This window comes from Sebastes umbrosus, chromosome 10 (assembly GCF_015220745.1).
Source record: "Sebastes umbrosus isolate fSebUmb1 chromosome 10, fSebUmb1.pri, whole genome shotgun sequence".
NCBI classification, from domain to species: Eukaryota; Metazoa; Chordata; class Actinopteri; order Perciformes; family Sebastidae; genus Sebastes; species Sebastes umbrosus.
Window position 1 is genome coordinate 29,052,762 of NC_051278.1, and position 19,259 is coordinate 29,072,020.

The 19,259-nt window shown below is 42.0% G+C and overlaps 1 protein-coding gene across 5 annotated transcripts in view; it reads left to right on the forward strand.

The window, feature by feature from the left end:
* The window catches only part of hspa12a (heat shock protein 12A), a 55,910-nt gene that overhangs the window by 15,430 nt on the left and 21,221 nt on the right, over positions 1-19,259 (forward strand). For 3 of the 5 annotated variants that reach the window (XM_037783365.1, XM_037783369.1, XM_037783367.1), the window contains exons 2-4: positions 7,468-7,544; positions 9,373-9,500; positions 16,071-16,257. In XM_037783365.1, coding sequence (XP_037639293.1) covers positions 7,468-7,544; positions 9,373-9,500; positions 16,071-16,257 — 392 coding nt within the window. The remainder of the gene's footprint in view (positions 1-7,467; positions 7,545-9,372; positions 9,501-16,070; positions 16,258-19,259) is intronic. The other 2 variants (XM_037783366.1, XM_037783368.1) reach the window with 1 other exon arrangement.

A 19,259-nucleotide genomic window follows, 5' to 3' on the forward strand; every position in this document is an offset into this window, starting at 1 on the left:
GAGAGAAGTGGGAGGGGGTAGTCTCTCTCGCTGCATGGCCTGAATGAATGGGACCTCACATGGGAAGAAGAAACAGCACATTCTCTCCCCAAACTCATTTTGCTGTCGCCCCCATGAATGTGGCTCTTTGATAGTCTATATTGTTGTGTTTGTGCCGTAGTGGATTTAATGAGGCTCCTCTTCTGCTATTGTACGTGACAGTCGGCGCTTTGCTTTGTGTCCGTCTCTGTGTTTCAGGCAGTCTTAGACACCTCTGTCTTCCGGAACAGGCTTTCCATTGTCCGTCCAGATTCTCTGCGGCTTTATTAACAAGTCTATGGACATTTCGGAATATCTAAGACACAGTTTGCTGATTGAATTATAGCATACAGTAGCTGCCCTCGCCATAGCTGTCAGGCCTCGGGGGCAACATTTAGGGCAACTTGTAGAATGTCTTTTTGAACAGAGTTTGTACAACTGTTTGACAACTCGTCCACAAAAATGAGTCATGCATTCAGACAAAGTAATTGATGAAAAACAAATCCTGGCTGGAAGCCCAGCCTAGCCTGCCAAACGCGTTCAATCAAGGTATTAAAGACTGCTGTCATTTGTTTCGTCATATGGGACGGACGGCACAGATGGGAAGGTTTCCCCATGTTTATTACATGTAAGTGTCCACGTCTTCGGACTACTCAAGACGGTTGTGTGATTTCAGGGATAGTCACGTGACAGTTAAATACGCTGCTCAAAAAAATGAAGGGAACACTTAATCACCACAGTATAACACTGAGTCAGTTAAACTTCAGGGATATCAATGTGTCCATTTAGGAAGCTCAAGTGATTGTGAATCACTTTCACCTGCTTTGGTGCAAATTAAAGAGACAACAGGTGCGATGGAGAGGCAACAGCAAGACAACCCCCCAAAAAGGGAATGGTTTTGCATGTGGTGGCCACAGACAGTTTGTTCTCTTCTTATCCTTCCTGACTGATTCTTCTCTAGTTTTGTGTTCTGCTAGTGTCCTCGTCACTACTTGTATATAGCATGAGGCGGTACCTGCAGCCCAATCAAGTTGCACAGGTAGTCCAGCTCCTCCAGAATGGCACATCTATACGTGCGTGGTCGCAAGAAGGTTTGCCACGTCTCCCAGCACAGTCTCAAGAGCACGGAGGAGATACCAGGAGACCGGCCGGTACACCGGGAGGGCCGGACGGGGCCGTAGTAGGACATCGACCCAGCAGCAGGACCGGTATCTGCTACTTTGTGCGAGGAGGAACAAGAGGAGCGCTGCCAAGAGCCCTACAAAATGACCTCAGGCAGGCAACTGGTGTGCACGTTTCTGACCAAACTGTCAGAAACGGTGAACGTTATGCTGCCTGTAACATCATCCAGCATGACCGGTTGGTTTGGCGTTGGGTCAGTGATGGTCTGGGGAGGCATTTCCTTGGATGGGTCGCACAGACCTCCATGTCATAGCCGTCGGTACCCTGACTGCTGTTAGGTACCGGGATGACATCCTCAGAGCGATTGTCAGACCTTAACGCTGTTGTAGTGGGAACCTGGGTTCCTACTGGCGCAGGACAACGCACGGCCTCACGTGGCCAGAGTGTGTAGGCAGTAGGGATCGACCGATTAACGGCCGATAACCGATAAAATAAATGAATTTAAGAATCTACTGATTAGTGGATGATCCGCTCTACCCCTGAGCCACAGTGTTTGTTGAAAGTGATTTTAGTCCCAACAGATGAAAGGATGCAACAATGTCATCAGACTGCCCTTCTTTATTGATTTGAGCCTTTTAAACTCTAATGAAGCTGTTTCCAGTTGTACTGCAGACTAATAGATTCATTTTGATCTTCTAATTGAAGTGCCTGATCATTTTACCAACGTGCTCTCGTGGCTCAGGGCCCCTGAGTAACAGTTATTCATTTGGGGAATAGATGGAATGCAAGACCAACCAGGAAGTCACTGCTCCTGCTGAGAGGAGAGAAAATAAGAGTCCTCACATCCTTTTCAGCTGCTTCAGTCAGTGCTGCAGTGTCAACTTGAGTTCAGCAGGCTTTCAAAGGAAGACAAAATGTCCTGTTTAGTTTTACTCATGCCTCTCCAACTTGTGGAACATGGGTGTTCTCCAGTCCATCGGGATGCCCTCGGGATGCCCTCAGCTATGCTGTTAAGTATAAGTTTAGTGGTTTCCAGTCAGCTTTCACGTGTCAGATGTTGAGGATTAGACCATTTCAAATACGGCTTTTAGACATATTTGCTTTAACCAAACAGTAGAGAGGCGGAGAAGAAACACAGGGCAGATAGAGAGATATATTCAACAAAGATCCCAGACTGCAGTTGAACCACGACGTCGTGGTTATGTGCTGTGCATCTTGGAACACTGCCATCAGAATACTGTACAAAATGTTTTAATAGAGATAGAGCATATAGGGTTCATAACCGGTCAGAGACCATGAGGAATACACAGACTCAAGATGTCTGTCATCACACAGTGAGATTTATGTCCTTTCATATAACCATTTAAACTAACATGCTGTATCAGTGTCTCACAAGCATGGCGCCATTACAGTCTTTGTCTTCATTTTGTAAGCTCCCGCTTCTATGATTGGAAGTTACAACGAATACAGACATTCAACAGTGTTTTATGTTTTAAACTAAATGAGAAAGAAAATGATGTCGGTCGATAAGCCACAAGAACACGCAGTAGAGAAATGCAAAGATAAGTAAAGATCCACCACTTTGGTCCAGACTGAAATATCTAGGGACCGGCAGCTCTGCTCCGTGGTCCCTCTTGTTTTTTGTCCAGTATCTCCTCCCACATTTTGTTCTCAATTGACACCAAATTTGCTCCTCTGCATCTTCAGACTGTCCTCGAAAAAAACATCCAGCCAGATTTTTGAATTATCAGAAAATTGAGCCCACAGTGCATCAAAACCTTGTAGTACAAACAGTACGGTACACAGCTACTGCAAAGTCTCGCTGAATAAAGCTCCGATGTTCATGAAAATAAATGATATTTTGAGTTCATGATGATGTAGATGTAGGGTGGTACATTTCAGAATTTTGTCTCAAAATCTGCATTTTATCAGCTGTACGCATGTCAATACCAGGTCTGAACAGGGCCATAGTGTGAAGTGGTTGTCCCCCCCCCCCCCCCCGGGCAGTAAGCTCACCAAGAGAGTGACTTGCCTTTGGTGTCTGAGGTCCTGTTCAGACCTGGTATTAACATGCGTCCTCAGTGATCGGATCACAAGTGGACAGCTCTAAGTACAGTTCAATCAGGAGAGACCCCGTATTAAATTAACAATAATTTATTACATGGTGCATGATAAGAAGAACAGTGCAAAGTCTTTGGCGATTAGACTCCATCGTGACGTAGTATATCAAAGGGGGGTAGTGATTCCGTGGTGAGATTAGGATACATCCCCCCCTGGAGTCTACACACTGGTGGTGGTGGTGGTGGTGAAGGGAGTAGCTGAAGATCCAATGAAGGGATGTGGAGCAGGCCTGGGCACAGAATATGATGAAAACTGGAGGTGATGGGGTGGAGGCGGGTTGCATCGAGTCGCAATGAATTGAAAACTGACAGCAGCAGAGAGGAGAACAGTTTTAAAATTTGATTGCAACGATATGATTGGCTCAGAGAGAGAGTGGCAGAATCTGTTTGTTTACCTAAGAGTGAACCACCCACAGTCAGCTGATAGAGTAAGAACCAGTAGAAATGAGAGAGACAGAAAGGTCGGGTCTTCCTGACTGAACTTTCGCATAAGCTTCATGTGTGAACGCACTCGAGACGCATTGAGATCGGATCTTTCAGACCACATTCAGAGGTGGTCTGGACCACATATGGTCACATTCTTTTAGCAGTGTGTAGTGAATGTGTCCCGGGCCACATTAAGGACCGCCTACTCAACTGACGCGAGGTCTCTGCGCTGCTCATGTAAACAGACATGAACGCTCGTCTGCCTCGCAGCATGGAAACAGCCTCTGTGTCCTGTCGGTACAACTGTATTTTACTAACATATATCTTATCTATAGACTACATAATCTACAGACTGTCAGACTAGGCACGCAAAGTGCATTATTATCATACTTATCGTCCGTCACACACGCTCTCTCTCTCTCTCTCTTGACCGCACACATCAACCCTTGCTAACGTTAAGCACACAACCTACGCTCCGAGTTATTCCTTAAAAGAGTTTCTTATTTTTATAACACATTTTAGTTAGAAAACATCTTAAACATACACAATTCCCTGATGCTTATATACCCAGCAGGGAGTCAAATTAAGCCCGGCAGGCCGGCGGGCTTGCAATACACTGGCAGAAACCCTGCTAACAGAGTCTACGATGCAAGCTGTAACCTGTAGTGACGAGTTAGCAGTTAGTTAGTGACGTTTCTGTACGTATTTAACTTCGGTAAAGTTATTAATAACTTACTCGGATTGCTGCTTTGTCACTTTTTGACCTACCCGCCTGAACCTGTGACATTTTCTATTAAGCTCGGTCCGGAACCACCCCAACCCGCCCGACCTGCACATCACTGCCGGTCTGGAAGTTGTTGTTGTCTTATTCAGTGTTTGGTTATACTTAGCTCCGCCCTCTCGTGTCACTTCTGGTTGCAAAAAAAAACCAAGATGGCGACAGCCAAAATGTCCACTTGTTATATATAATACAGTCTATGCTTTAAACAAGTGACTGTACACACTATTGATCGGTTTGACTTCATCGCTCGTTACTTTTTGTATCGAATTAAAAGTAAGATTGAAAGAATCAAAGTTGCAGATAAAATAGCCGCCGTTCACAATAAACAGCTGCCTGTTTGGAAACTCATTAACGAATATTCTTTATTGTGTGGAGGTAAACAAAGTGAGCTAGCACAATAACAAAGAAACTGTAGTAATACAGCACTTGAGATATTATTTACTAAAAAGAGCAATCACTTTACTTCTCTAATCGTGATTTGATTTTTATGGCAATTGTTCGGAATAAAAACTCAAGGTTGTAAAGGTGTTTTTTGAGAGTGGGCTGCCGGGGGCCGCGGAGAGACGGGCTGGATGGTGGCTAGATGGAGTCTAGCCACAGGTGGTCTGTAATTCTGCACCGTAATTGCCTGGCAAAGTGTATTATGGGTCTTCAGACCACTCATCCACTCCGTAGGGGTGGACAAGAGAAAAGGGTGAGCGAGGCGGAAAAATAGGATGGATAACATGATGTCCCGTCGTGAGACAATTCTGCCAGACACTTACAATACGTCGAGGGAGTATTATTATTGTGTTGCGTTCAAAGAACACTTTCTGCGAAGGCTATTAAGCCAGACTAATGAAAATGATGGTAGCAAATGGGGAGACAATCTCCAACTCAATTGAAATGTCATTGTGTTTTAAAGACAGGTGCAACAGACGTTTTTCTGCTGTTTGAATAGAGTAGATGTTTGTCAGTCTGCAGCCCCGTACCAGGAAAGGAGACATCTTTTCACTTCTCGGGCATTTACAGCCTGAGACTTTCCAGAGGTCAAGCTCCGCAGCCGGGGCAGAGCCTCTGGTTCTTCTGAGCCTCCTCAGTTACCAGGAGGACTGTTTGATCGTCACGGCTCTTTAGAAAATCCCTCCTGCCAGCTACGCGGATCAAACCAAGAATATTTTTTGCCAACTTATCAGCCTTTGATAGCAATGTGTTTCATTTGTTTTTCTACAAAGTGTGTTTGTAGTCTTGAGCTAATTATAATCACCGCTTAATAGGACTGGAAGATACACCTATCTCCCGATTCGATACTATCACGATACTTGGGTACCTATATTATATGTATTGCGATTTTTAAATATTGCGATTCTTCAAGTATTTAAATTATTGCGATTTTTGTTAACTTTTTTAACACTAGACCATGGGAAAAAGTTGAATCATACACTAAGTCACTACACTAGGGACTTTTACTTTGGAAAATATCTAAAGTAATACAGTAAAAATGTTTGATTTTCAGCATGCATGTAGTCAGAAAAGTCAAATATATCAGTCATTTATCAGGAATTATGTATTAATTTTTTTCCAGCAAGCCCAAATTTTTTTAATTTATAAGGGACATGTAATGTTTTATACTTCTGGTGAATATAATCCAATCAATCTTATTTCCATATATTTATTTTGTATATACAGTTCCCTTTGTTAACACCTTATTTTGAAAACCGGACGTGTAGACTTCCTCTAACTTCTCCAAGTCCGTCTCTAGCTCTCCCGTCAGCTCCGTTCTCTTTATCCATCCATGGTCAGTTCCATCGGGGCTGTTTGAATGCATTTAACATAAATGTCAGTATATGGGTGCTCTACAGTCGTAGCGTCGGCCGATTCGACCACGGAGATGAGAGTGACGGCCATTTGACTGCATGTAACCGCGATACGATAACGTTTCCTGTCCGTGACAGAGTTAGCATGCAGCTTTAGCCGTGATGTCTAGCTCTGCTTTTCCTGTCAATGTGTGAAACCCAAAGTGTTTCCATACTTTACTGGATGTGTAGTGTTTACCACGGCGGATTTAACATGTGAGGGTGCAGGTTGTATCCATGCGGATCCTCCGCCGTTTTCTACTTACGGATACGGAACGGATATGACGTCACGTTACTCAGACTACAACAATAACAGTGGCTACTTCCTTCTACCTCCGCATACACTCAAAGGAAGTATTTTATCTTTTGTTAAATATTGCACTGCTTTTTATCTTGAGAACTGAATCAGTGGGTTCTGAAGTTGCACTTTTTTATTATTTTCAAATAAAAGGTGTATGTATTTGCGATTAATCGTTGTGTTTACTTGGTTATATCCAAAATTAATTTATCCCTGATTCCCTTACAAGAAAAACTTTGGGGGACCCCTAACCTGCACTGTCCAGTATCAGCTATTTATTTCACAGTCATACTGACTGAATTTTTGGCAAAAAAACGTTACTGTATCGATTTCAAGTCTTTCAATCGTATCGTATCGCTCTAGATGAGCCAGATATCGTCCTTGAATCATATTGGAACCATGGAAAGTGATACGTATTGTTACACCCCTAGTGTCAACTCTTAACAACTGTTGCTCATCATGGCATTGAGTGACACTGATATCTTTTTTGCACTTTTAACTCCTTTTTACTCGTCAGGAATTTATTTTCTTAGTGACACAAAAATGTCAGAAACTCGCTGACATAGCAACAATAAGGTCACAAACAACTTGTCTTGCAACACTCTGTAGCAGCTGGTGTTACACGGGTATGCTCTCCATTCAAAAAGAACATCTGATTTTGGGAACGTACCTGTAATTGACTAGTCATCAATATAGTACGACCCACACTTTTTCAAACATAATTTTTCAGGAAAAAGTATTGTCCTAAATTCGGGCCAGTACATATTATAAGTAAGCATGTAACTAAATAAATGAATGATGGAACACACAGAATTGAAGGTATAGTGTGTGATTATGACATGAATATCTTTCTGTCTTCCTCTACAGATGCGATGGCTAATCCTTCTCCAGCAAAGAGCATGGGTGACCCTGGAATCACCCCACTGTCTCCTTCACATACTCAGGTGGCTCAACTCTCTCATTCACATGTATTCACTTCTGTACCTATCGCTACTCTGTACCTGTTATGCTTTCTTTGTGTGTGATAAACTAGAGTACATTAGAGGTGTAACGGCACACAGACGTTTGGTTCATACCCCGGTTTAGGAGTCACGTTCTGTGTGAACCCAAATGCATAACGCTTGGGCCAGACTGCCCGCGTGAGCAGTGCGTGACGGCTGCCTCGCCTCGATTTCATTTCATTGTAAATGTAATTTATATTTATTTTAGACAGAAAAAGGTTACAAAGCGTATGGTAATTTGTAAATAATAGTAAATAATCCACAATTAAAACCCCGTACTTTATTCATTCGTGGAGCCGTGTAAGTCACTGCATGTTCTACAACACTGTCCAGAAAATATTTCAGAATAAAAGCCTCGTGCTAACAAATGAAGGAATTCTGTCCACAGAAAAAAAAACTTGAGGGCTTTTATTTTTAAATGAAAGCAGGAAGTGTTGATTTAAAAATAGTTTAATTTAATATTTTGGCTGCAACGGGGAGGAAATGTGGAAAATAATAACGAATTGTTGCTATCTTGGTTCACACTGATTTGGACTACAGAGCCTCCATGTTTTTATTTTATTACCTGCAGAGGTCAAAGGACCCCTTTGAAAATGGCCATGCCAGTTTTCCTCACCAATGGATTCCTCAGGTTTTCTAGTTTCATATGATACCAGTATCTTCGCTCTAGCTTTAAAACTGAGCCCGCTACGACCTAATAATCGCAAGTTGTGTTAATGCGTTAAAGAAATTAGTGGCGTTAAAACAAATTTGCGTTAATGCGTTATTATCGCGTTAACTTTGACAGCCCTTGTATCGGCGCAACTTGGCTAAACTATGTTTTGGCTGGGCGTCTATAGCTCAGGCGCAATGCATTCTGGTACACGTAGGCACTGCCAGCAAAGCTCCACCAGCAGGCGAACTCTGTCTCTGTCAATATGACGCGCACTGAGGATCGGACATCCACATAAAATGTGGCTTTGATTTTCGACCAAAATCTCCCACCAGAGATAACGGTATTTGAGATAACAGTGTGTTAATGACAAGGGTGCGGACTACGGAGCCTCCATGTTATTAATTTATTATCTTCATAAAGTATATGAGCAACGTAACCCTTGGCTACACAAGCTAAAACAAAAGCGGGCAGTAGGCTATGTAGTCTGTTTAGCTTAGTTTACCACGTAACTTACTTGTAAACTTATTATATCATATTATATCTGCCTTCTCCTGTCCGCATGGCTTCCTCAATATTCATCTGTTCATCTTTTGACAACATATTTTTGTTCAGGTACCTATTAACTGTTACGATATCTGTCTCTAGAGGGTCATATTATAGTATAGTATCAGTACAGCAGCAGAAGTACTTGCTTTTCTTCTATGCTGGCATAAAGAAACATCATCTTGTCTTCTCTTTTCATTGGCTAGTCATTGTTCCCTCTTCCTCATTCGAGTATCTTACATAACAATGTTAGAGGACCACGCTGGGTCACTGCAGCAACAAACAGTGATGGGACACAGGCCACAAAATACAGACTCCTCCGCCACTATGCAGCTCTCTACAGGCGGGCAGGAATGTCGTGCTTTGCTGTGTGTACGCTAGTTTGCTATTTTGCGATTACTTTATGGTACTGATCTGGCTGCATCTTTTGTGAATGTTAATGCATTTGTTACAGCCTTAATTGTGTGTGTGTGTGTGTGTGTGCATCTCTGTTGTTGAAGACAATCAGCCAGTGTCATCATATGTCATCACTTGTCCTCACCCGGTCAAACTGAGTGTTCCCTCTCTGTACAGCAGAACGACACAGACCAGGTGCCGTCGGGGCCGTCCTTCGTGGTGGTGGTTGCCATTGACTTTGGCACCACGTCCAGCGGTTATGCTTACGCCTTCACTAAGGAGCCAGAATGCATTCACACCATGAGGTAGGCCAGCACTGCAATGCAGACACTCACAGCCGAGGAGTGTGTGGGGGTGGGTTTGGAATACATCAGCATATGTATGTAGTGGTTCCTGATAGTAGCCTCTTTCTTTGAACAAAGTGGGAAAAAAAAAAAAAAATGTGCAACTCAAATTACTTTTTTACATCGTTAGGTTTTGAATGAATTGTTCAAATAAAAACACCAACAGTTTTTTCTATTTGAGAGATAGTATGTATTCTTTTATTTCTCGATGCTCTTCCCGCTGGTTTGAAGTGGGCTACCAAAATTTGGTAGCTGTAACCATCATATGGGAGCAGAGAAGCTCTGATTACAACACACACAAAAGGAGAGACTTCATTCTCTGCTCAGGTAGACATTACTCCTCTATATCTTTACATAGACAATAGTTGATGATGATCAATTAATGCTAATATCATAGACTCAGCTGGGAAGTTAGGAACCTGAAGATTAATTTGAGATGCAGCTCAGCAGTGTGTGTCAAGTTGTGCTAGTCATAAATCAGAAAGAAACATGAATGAATGAATAAATTATTTAAAATTAATTTTAAAAGTGTATAAGGGTTTAGAACATTATGATAGAAGTATATTATGGTCATTCCCATGCTCTATTATGTTTCATAAGTTGCTGCAGCAATTTTTGGGTTGATAACATTCGTTACAACGATTTGGTGCTAAATTTAACAATTTTTTACCACTCCAGAATTGATAAAAATGACCCATAATCCTCCAAAATCCCACATTAAGACACCAAGACCTTGAGGAACACCATAGAAAAAGCCATGCTGTGATTTGGTGTCAAAACCTTTTCGAGATTTCTGCAAGAATTACATTTTTCGGTGATTGGATGGCGAGCGCTTCTGTTGTGTAAACTGCTCAGTAACCGCCTTATCGTCAATCTCGCTAGAAAAGCCATCCATTCTCTGAACGCTCTAGGTCTCTAGTTTGTGGCTGTAAAGTTTCATGAGGCTGTGATTATCCTAGAGGTCACCACAGGTCATTTTATACAGTGAGGTCAAGTTTCAAGAATTGGTCTCACTACAATGAAATGGCTACTATGGGGACTAACATCATCACACATGAATACAGTTGGGCTCATTGGCTCCACAAGAGTCTCAGCTTTACAGTGATACCCAATTTATGATTAATTCCAAGACTGTTTAGGGACCCCAGTATGCAGAAATATTCAGATACACAATTTTAGAATAGGAGACAATAACACATTTATACTGCATGAAAAAAAACGATGGTGACTATCATAAAGTGGGCATGTCTGTGAAGGAGAGACTCGTGGCCACAGAACTCATTTTTATCCACATATCTTGAGGTCAGAGGTCAAGGAACCCCTTTGAAAATGCACATGCCAGTTTTTCCTCATTAAAATGTAGCCCAACTCTATTTAGCCTCCATCCAGAAATGGTAGCATGACATGGTTGCTACCAATGGACTCCTTAGGGAATCTAGCTTCATATGATATCATTATAGCCCTAAAACTTACTAGAGCGTCTGAAAGACAGTAAAGTCAGTTGGGATCGAGAGGGAATTACAATTATATAAACTAAAATGGCACTCGGAGAGCACAGACCTCCGCCAAGGTACGTGACTTTCAAAATAGATCATAGCTCACAGCTAGCGGTACCGTGAGGTGTTTCCGTGTAGCGTATCGGTGGATGCCTCTCTCATTCAGCATACCTTGTTATGTCTGTATAACGTTACACAACGTTGTCTCTCATCCCGTCATCTACCGCTTTTTTCTTTTATCACCGCGGATGGACAGCAACTCCCACACCTCGAAGTCTCGCCACACATCCACACACATATCTCTCTGCTCTAAGAAGGAAGGAGGCGGGGTCACGCGTCATCAGTTACACTAAAGCTCCAAATCTAAAGCTACATTTTTGTGTAATGTCATCCATTATTGAGCACTCGCTCACCATGCTAGTGCAACGCATTGGCTAAACTCACTGGACATTGTGTATCTACTTGCAACATAGTAGCGACAAAGAGAAGTTGGATGTATTGTGACACCACTTTCTGGTTTTGGTCTTTTTATGATTTGTTGACAAAAAGCATAAATTAACGCCAGCCTTTATCCTTTAAAGGTCCCATATTGTGCTAATTTTCAGGTTCTTACTTGTATTTCGTGTTTCTACTAGAACATGTCTACATGCTGTAATGTTAAAAAAAACCTTTATTTTCCTCATACTGTTTGCCTGAATATACCTGTGTTCACCCTCTGTCTTAAACGCTCCGTTTTAGTGCATTTCAATGGAATTGCAACGGAATTGCTTTGCGAGGCAACAGCTTGGGTCCATGTTTACTTCCTGTCAGCTGATGTTATTTACATACACTGCAACAGGAAACAAACTGGGACACATTTAGAATGTTTATGTTTAAAACCGTGTAATGGTCTAAATATTGTGTATTTGTGACATCACAAATGAACAGAAATCCTGTTCAACGGCTTGTTTCAAAAGCACAATTTCTGAATACGGGCTGTGTGAATTTCTCCGTATATTTAGCGTTTTGATAGTTTAACAGTATTTATAAAGCACTTAAACCTGCTTTAAAACATAAAAGACATGAAAATCTCACTTATTACAATATGGGACCTTTAAGTCAGAACATCAACATCAAGCCAGACTACCTGTCCTGATGGGGCTAGACAGCAGACATAACTAAAGCCTGGCCTCACATCACCTCCGAGCAATCTCACTGAAGCGTGCGCTTAACTGCGCTGGACTTAACAGCGAATTAATGGATTCGGCTGAGAGGGCCAACTGAGGTAGAAAGCAATTTATAAGAATGTATTCCTCATCTGCAGCAGCATCTCTGTGAGGAAGATTTGGAAGTGATGAGACGAGGATGTAGCTTCCATCTCTAAAAAGCTGTCAACGCCACGGACTGTTTTTCTCTGTTTGGGGAGTTGTTACGCCAGCAATCAGGTTTCTGCTCTATTTGTTTCCCTTACAACAAGTGAGGACAGCTGATGAATGCTAATGTCCAGTCTATAAGACGAGGAATGTCACACACACACAACTTCGATACAGCTTTTCAAGAATTCCTCGCTAGAAACTCAAAACCTTCTCACTGACACCACACAGGCAGCCTCTGTCCAGCCTTTGTTTGGGTAAGAATTCCAACAGAGGAGGACTCACCCAAGCTAAATAATCAGAGGGATCTGGAGCTGTTTTCACTGCAAATCAAGAGTAGCACTTACTGAAAATACCTCATTCAATTGTATCTGATGGTTAGAGGAAATGACCAGTGTGAGGGGAAAATTGTGCAGAGTTAAAAATAATATTAATAACTATGTTTTCTCTGATGTATAATCACCTGATAATAAGAATCGTGTTTTCGTTAGCTTAGAATGAACCGTCTATATCTACACGGGGAGCGGGTCCTCGCCACGGAGTCCGCCTTGTTGCTCCGCCATGTTTCTGTTAACTTTTCCTGCTTGGGCCTGAGTCGATAACGTTACTCGCTCCCGTCGTCGCCGCCGCTCCCTCTCTCTTGCTTCACCACTCACTTCCCACTGGCTCTGCTCCAAATGACCTAGGCTATACTCTAACAACAACTGGCTCTACAAAGGGCCATCCGCGTTTTCACGTCAGCCACAGTCGCTCTCCAACACGCTTGGCACACGGGAGAGGCTTCAGTTGGTTGCAATCTGCTCACCTAACTGCTAGATACCACCAGATCCTACACACTGGACCTTTAAAGCTGTAGTTGGTAACTTTGAGCAAATACGATAAAAAAAAATCTATAAATATGATCAAATATGAATCCAGATTCTGTTACTGTAATGCCTATTTCTCTCCTCAAATGTTTTCAGAAACATCTTGTAGTGTACTGTTTAGCTGTAAAATGAGAAAGTTTGTGACCCGGCAGCCATGTTGAGATCAAGTCGATAGAAAAGCAAGCACGGTCCACCAGCAGGAGCACACTTTCGCATTTTACAGCTAAACAGTAAAATATGTTTCTGAAAACATTTCAGGAGAGAAGTAGGCATTACAGTAACAGAATTTGGTGGAATCTGGCGTTGAAGTCTTGTAAATGCCATTATGAGCACTGGGAGGACACAAATGAACGTGATTTCTTTCACCGATTATTTGTCTCATGTCAGGATATAGTGACAGTTTTATAAAAATAACTTTTTGTCATATTTGCTCAAAGTTCCCGACTGCAGCTTTTTAAGGTATTCCAGAGAATAGAATACATTTGTAAAATATATTTATGAAATACAAACATGATTGTGATTAGAGACGCCGCCTCCTGAGGGTCTTTAAGGGGCAGAGGTGAACTTTCTGGTGTATTTTCTCTCACGGTGGTAATGTGTGTGAATTTTACAAACAGTAAACTGATCAGTTGCGAAAACCAATGTGTGTAGACTTATGGAGGCTACTTTGTGTTTGTTTGATTAAATTATTTGAGATTATATATAAATATAAATATTAATATAAGGATCTTAAACTATAATGATTTTTACTTCACTGTCTAAAGGTTTTGCACATGCACTTTTGAAAGAAAAACCTGGTTATACACGGCTGAAAAATCAAGTTTCTCCAGCAGAAATCTAGCCATGCTGTCCAGGTTGCTCTAATACCCTACCACAATTACTCAGAGGCGTGTCACTACTGCAGCGGGCCTGCCCCCTTTGGACGTGGTGCCTGCCTCCTCACTCTGTAAGCTAATGATGAGTACTAGCAATGCAGCTCTTGAGAGCGATGCCAAGAATGTGAAAAATCACGTATGATCCGGTCTACTAAACACCTGTCAGCCTGTGGTGGGATGGAAGCTGTTAACCCCCGTGGTGCCTGGCACTGAGGGCAGCAGAGCTGACCCGAGAGGTCATGGGACTCTCGGAGGCCGGAGTCAAGCTTCTTTCACTGCTTAAAACTCTGTCAGCGTTAGACATGGTGACGGAAGACCTTGATGACTCACGACGTCTTCAACGCTAAATCAAAATTTACAATCATTTCATTATGGTTCCATCTTACCAAATGGGGTTTCTGTGCTCAAATGTGTGACTTGTAGATGTGGAAGCTCCAGTAGTGCAGTTAATACAAGCCTTTTATTACATTGTGGTCAAAGTTGGCACAATTTAAAAAATATACAATAACCACAGCATTATCACCGCATTGATATATCATCAACAACTATTGTCTATGTAAAGATATAGAGGAGTAATGTCTACCTGAGTCTATGATATCACCGCATTAATATATCATCAACTAGTGTCTATGTAAAGACATGGAGGAGTAATGTCTACCTGAGTCTATGATATCACCGCATTAATATATCATCAACAACTATTGTATATGTAAAGATGTAGAGGGGTAATGTCTACCTGAGTCTATGATATCACCGCATTAATATATCATCAACTATTGTCTATGTAAATATATAGAGGGGTAATGTCTACCTGAGCAGAGAATGAAGTCTCTCTCCCTCTGTGTGTGTTGTAATCAGAGCTTCTCTGTGCTTTTAGTGCATGTTAGTGCACATGAGCGTGCCCTACTGGCTAGCTCACAGCCGCCGCTCTGCACTGCTCTCAGCTGTTACAGCTGATAACGCCGTCCCAACCAACAGTGCCGTCAGGGAAGCGTAGCATCCACCCTGCGGTTCCCCTCAGTCTAACACTGTTAGCTCTGTCAGCACCTTTGCTGTTGTTCGCACTGTTAACGCTTTTAGCACCGTCGCCATGTTGAAAGCCGTGTAGAGAGGCAATCCCTCAATCATAGATATGCTGTTAATTTGTAATTTAGCACCTTTAATAATATAAATGAATAATATAAAATAATAAAGTAAAGAACAGTATAGTTTATGTTAGCAGTGATAGTCACATTTACTGAACAGACTAAAAAACAATGGGACATAGGCTACAGAAACACACAGTTCACCAACAGAAAACTGAAGGCAGATTACTCTAACAAAACAGCACAGTAAAGAAGACAACAGTCACGACAACAGCAGCATAAGAATTGTTGTACTTTCTGATGAAAATGTTCGAGATATCCCACCAACCCCATTATTTCTAAACAGCTAAAAGCTGTTCCATCCAGTTTTTCCCAGATCTCCCAAATTAGTTCCTCTTCACATCAGGTGCTCTTTGTGAGATGGCCTCCATAATCCCATCATACATGTATCCCAAGGAACAGAGATAACACTAATAATAGCTGACCTCCATTTATCCAGAAATACTGTCGTACCTCAATTAGCCTACAAGAGGAGTTCATATGGCTTTTTCTGACAGATTTTAATAACGGATTTGAACCTCATAGAAATGTGTTTACAAGTTAACTGTGAATGTTACAAAAACTGAAAGGCGCCAACTTTTCACTATGCATATAGCTCGTAATAAACAGATGCATCACTGCATGTGCAATGGATGGGAAGTCTGAAAAGTTGGGTGGCCTGTGTCTTTGTTGTGAAATGATTATTTCAATGACATTTTCAACATGCTAACAGTTCCATAAGTTTATATTTGTTTAATATATAAAAGCAGAAAAACACAGATTTATGGAACATGTACTGATGACTTACTTCCTCCCAGGCGTTGGGAAGGTGGGGACCCTGGTGTGTCCAATCAGAAGACTCCAACCACGATCCTGCTGACTCCAGACAGGAAGTTCCACAGTTTTGGCTACGCGGCACGTGACTTCTACCATGACCTAGACCCCAGCGAGTCCAAACAATGGCTCTATTTGGAAAAGTTCAAAATGAAGCTCCACACAACTGCAGTAAGGATACAAACATGCACACAGTTCTCCAGAGTACTCTTCTTGCAAGCATGCCAAGCAGCGGTACAAGCACACTCCATCCTCCTCACTCAGTGTCCAGCCGATTAGGCTGTTATCAGGCTATTAAATAGGCGTTATCAGTCGCTATTATTCCCATAGATTTGGGTCAATAGGGGCCTACTACACCCACTAGTAGGTTTTATCATCTGTTCACATGGTAGATCACTGAAAGAAGGTATAAAAGAACACGACAGTGACTTCTAGCGACCGTAGTAATTATGACAGGAGCACCCAGGAGACCGGAGTTCGCATCCCGTGTGAAACCAACAATATGTAGTTGTTTTTGTGTTCGTAGTTATTTTAACCCAAAACACAATGTTTTTCTCTGAACTTAACTAAGTGTTTTTTTTGCCTAAACCTAAAGAAGTGAAGTTGTAGTTTTGTTGCCTAAACCTAAAGAAGTGAAGTTGTAGTTGTGTTGCCTAAACCTAAAGAAGTTGTAGTTGTGTTTCCTAAAACTAAAGTAAAGTTGTAGTTTTGTTGCCTAAACCTAAAGAAGTTTTAGTTTTGTGCTTACACCTAAAGTGAAGTTTTAGTTTTATTGCCTAAACCTAAAGAAGTGAAGTTGTAGTTTTGTAGCTTAAGCCTAAAGAAGGGAAGTTGTAGTTTTGTTGCCTAAGCCTAAAGAAGGGAAGTTGTAGTTTTGTTGCCTAAACCTAAAGTGAAGTTGTAATTTTTTTGCCTAAACCTAAAGAAGTGAAGTTGTAGTTTTATTGCCGAAACTTCATTGTTTATTTTTTCGCCTAAACCTAAAGAAGCATTTTTTTTTGTGCTCAAACGTGACGTTTCATTCCGTTTTACAGGTTTTACAAAATAGTAGGTGTAGTAGGCCCCTAATGATCCACAACTATGGTGCTTATAGCGCCTGATAATGCCTATTTAATAGCCTGATAACAATGGAATCGGGTGCAGCGTTTTACCTTGTCCAATGTTATGTATTGTGATGCAGTTTGGTGAGCCTGAGCTTAAACTGCAGCACACTGCTGACTTTTTCTTGCCATGTGGGATCCATTTCTGCCAGTGGCTGTTTGCTCAGGGTCATTAACTGCCCATAATTCTCTGCAGGAAATCATCTGGATGACGCTGTTACCATCAGCAGTCTGCCTCTTTGTCTGCTGTGGTGTTTTAATAGATTGATAAATACTTTATTTATCCCTGGGGGGAAATTTCCAATTCACAGCAGCAGTACATGCATATGCATACAAGTGTGCAAATTGCCGTAAGGTATGCAAAAATGGATGTGGCTGTGGCTCAGAGGTAGAGCAAGTAAGTAGCTTACAAGTGTCCACGTGAGATACTGGAGCCCAAACTGCTCCTGAAGGCTGTCCCGTCGGTTTGTGATGTCCTGATGGGCACGTTGTAGGGCTGCACAATAAATCGATTATTAATCGCGATCACGATTTCGGCTCCCCACAATTAAATGAACACGATCAACTGCGATATTGACGTTAAAAAATGCTCCGCTCATAGAAACCTCTGATGCATGAATGTAACGCTTCCTACTAAAGATGAACCATCAATCAGCAGCCGATCGAAGCCGGACAATTTTCAGCAGTGTCATATCTGTCAGTGTGGAAGTCCTTCAGTGTGAGTGAAGAAGACATAAAGCTGCAATTTAGGAGTGAAGGGTGGTTGGGGGGTAAACACTGTAGATTATTTTGACTCAGTCCAGCATACACCTTCCTGCTGCCACAAATACTCACTTCAGCACCAAATGTGGACTATTCCGCAAAGCGCTTTACACTACATGTCAGCATTCACCATTCACACACATTCATACACTGATGGCAGAGGCTGTAATGCAAGGTGCCGACCTGCCCCATCAGGATCTAATCTAAATACTCATTCACACACCGATGGCTTCAGCATGTGGACCGGAGGAGCCGGGGATCGAACCGCCGACCTTCTAATCAGTGGACTGAGTCACAGCCGCCCCTATGTTTTTGTGAGATGTTTTTAAAGATTTGCATCTTCAGTAGGAACCAGTAGGGATGGAGCTGAGTGTCACCACAGACAGGGCAGAATAGTCAGAAAGCATTGAGAGACGCAGTAACACGTGGTTTGCTTTTGGTCTCTTCATGGGATTTGTTAACGATAAGAAAAATATAGAACAAGACAAGACTTAAACCTGCAGTAGGCAGTATATTTTTTGGCATCATTGGGCAACAATTTCATAATAACCTTTCAGCATATTGTAATTCAAGTGTTCTGAGAGATAACTAGGCTTCTGCACCTCCTCATGGCTCTGTTTTTTCAGGCTTTAGAAAATCTAGCCCGTGACGGGAGACTTTGACCAATCACAGGTCATTTCAGAGAGAGAGCGTTCCTATTGGCTGTGCTCCGGCTGGTGGGCGGTGCCTGTATTTCTTAAACTGATCTCAACATGGCTCCCGGGTCACAAACTTTCTCATTTTACAGCTAAACAGTACACTACAAGATGTTTCTGAAAACATTTGAGGAGAGAAATAGGCATTACAGTAACAGGATATTGATCCATATTTGATCAGCGCTGCCTAGTTTGACCGTTTGGTCAGAGTTCGCGAGTGATTGACAGCCGGCTCAAAGATGGCAGCTGGTCGGCAGACTACAGATTAGCTCTGACTGGTTGTTTTCCTCCGGTCTGTGAAATCCTGCAGATGGCGTTAGGAGCATTGGAGGACACCAGAGGACACAAAGGCACATGATTTTATTTTTTTTCAGATTACCTGTCTCATGCTCTACTGTCAGGATATAGTGACCGTTTTATAAAAAATAGCTTTTATTATTCATATTTGCTCCAATCTTGCCTACTGCTGCTTTAAGCTTAATGATGCAAGTAGAGGAAAGGTCAAACCATTAGGAATCATCATCTGGTGACCATGAATATTTTATGTCAGTCTGGCTGCTGGCTGTTGAGATAAAACAACAAAACTAAAACAACAGGCCCTGCCACTATATATATA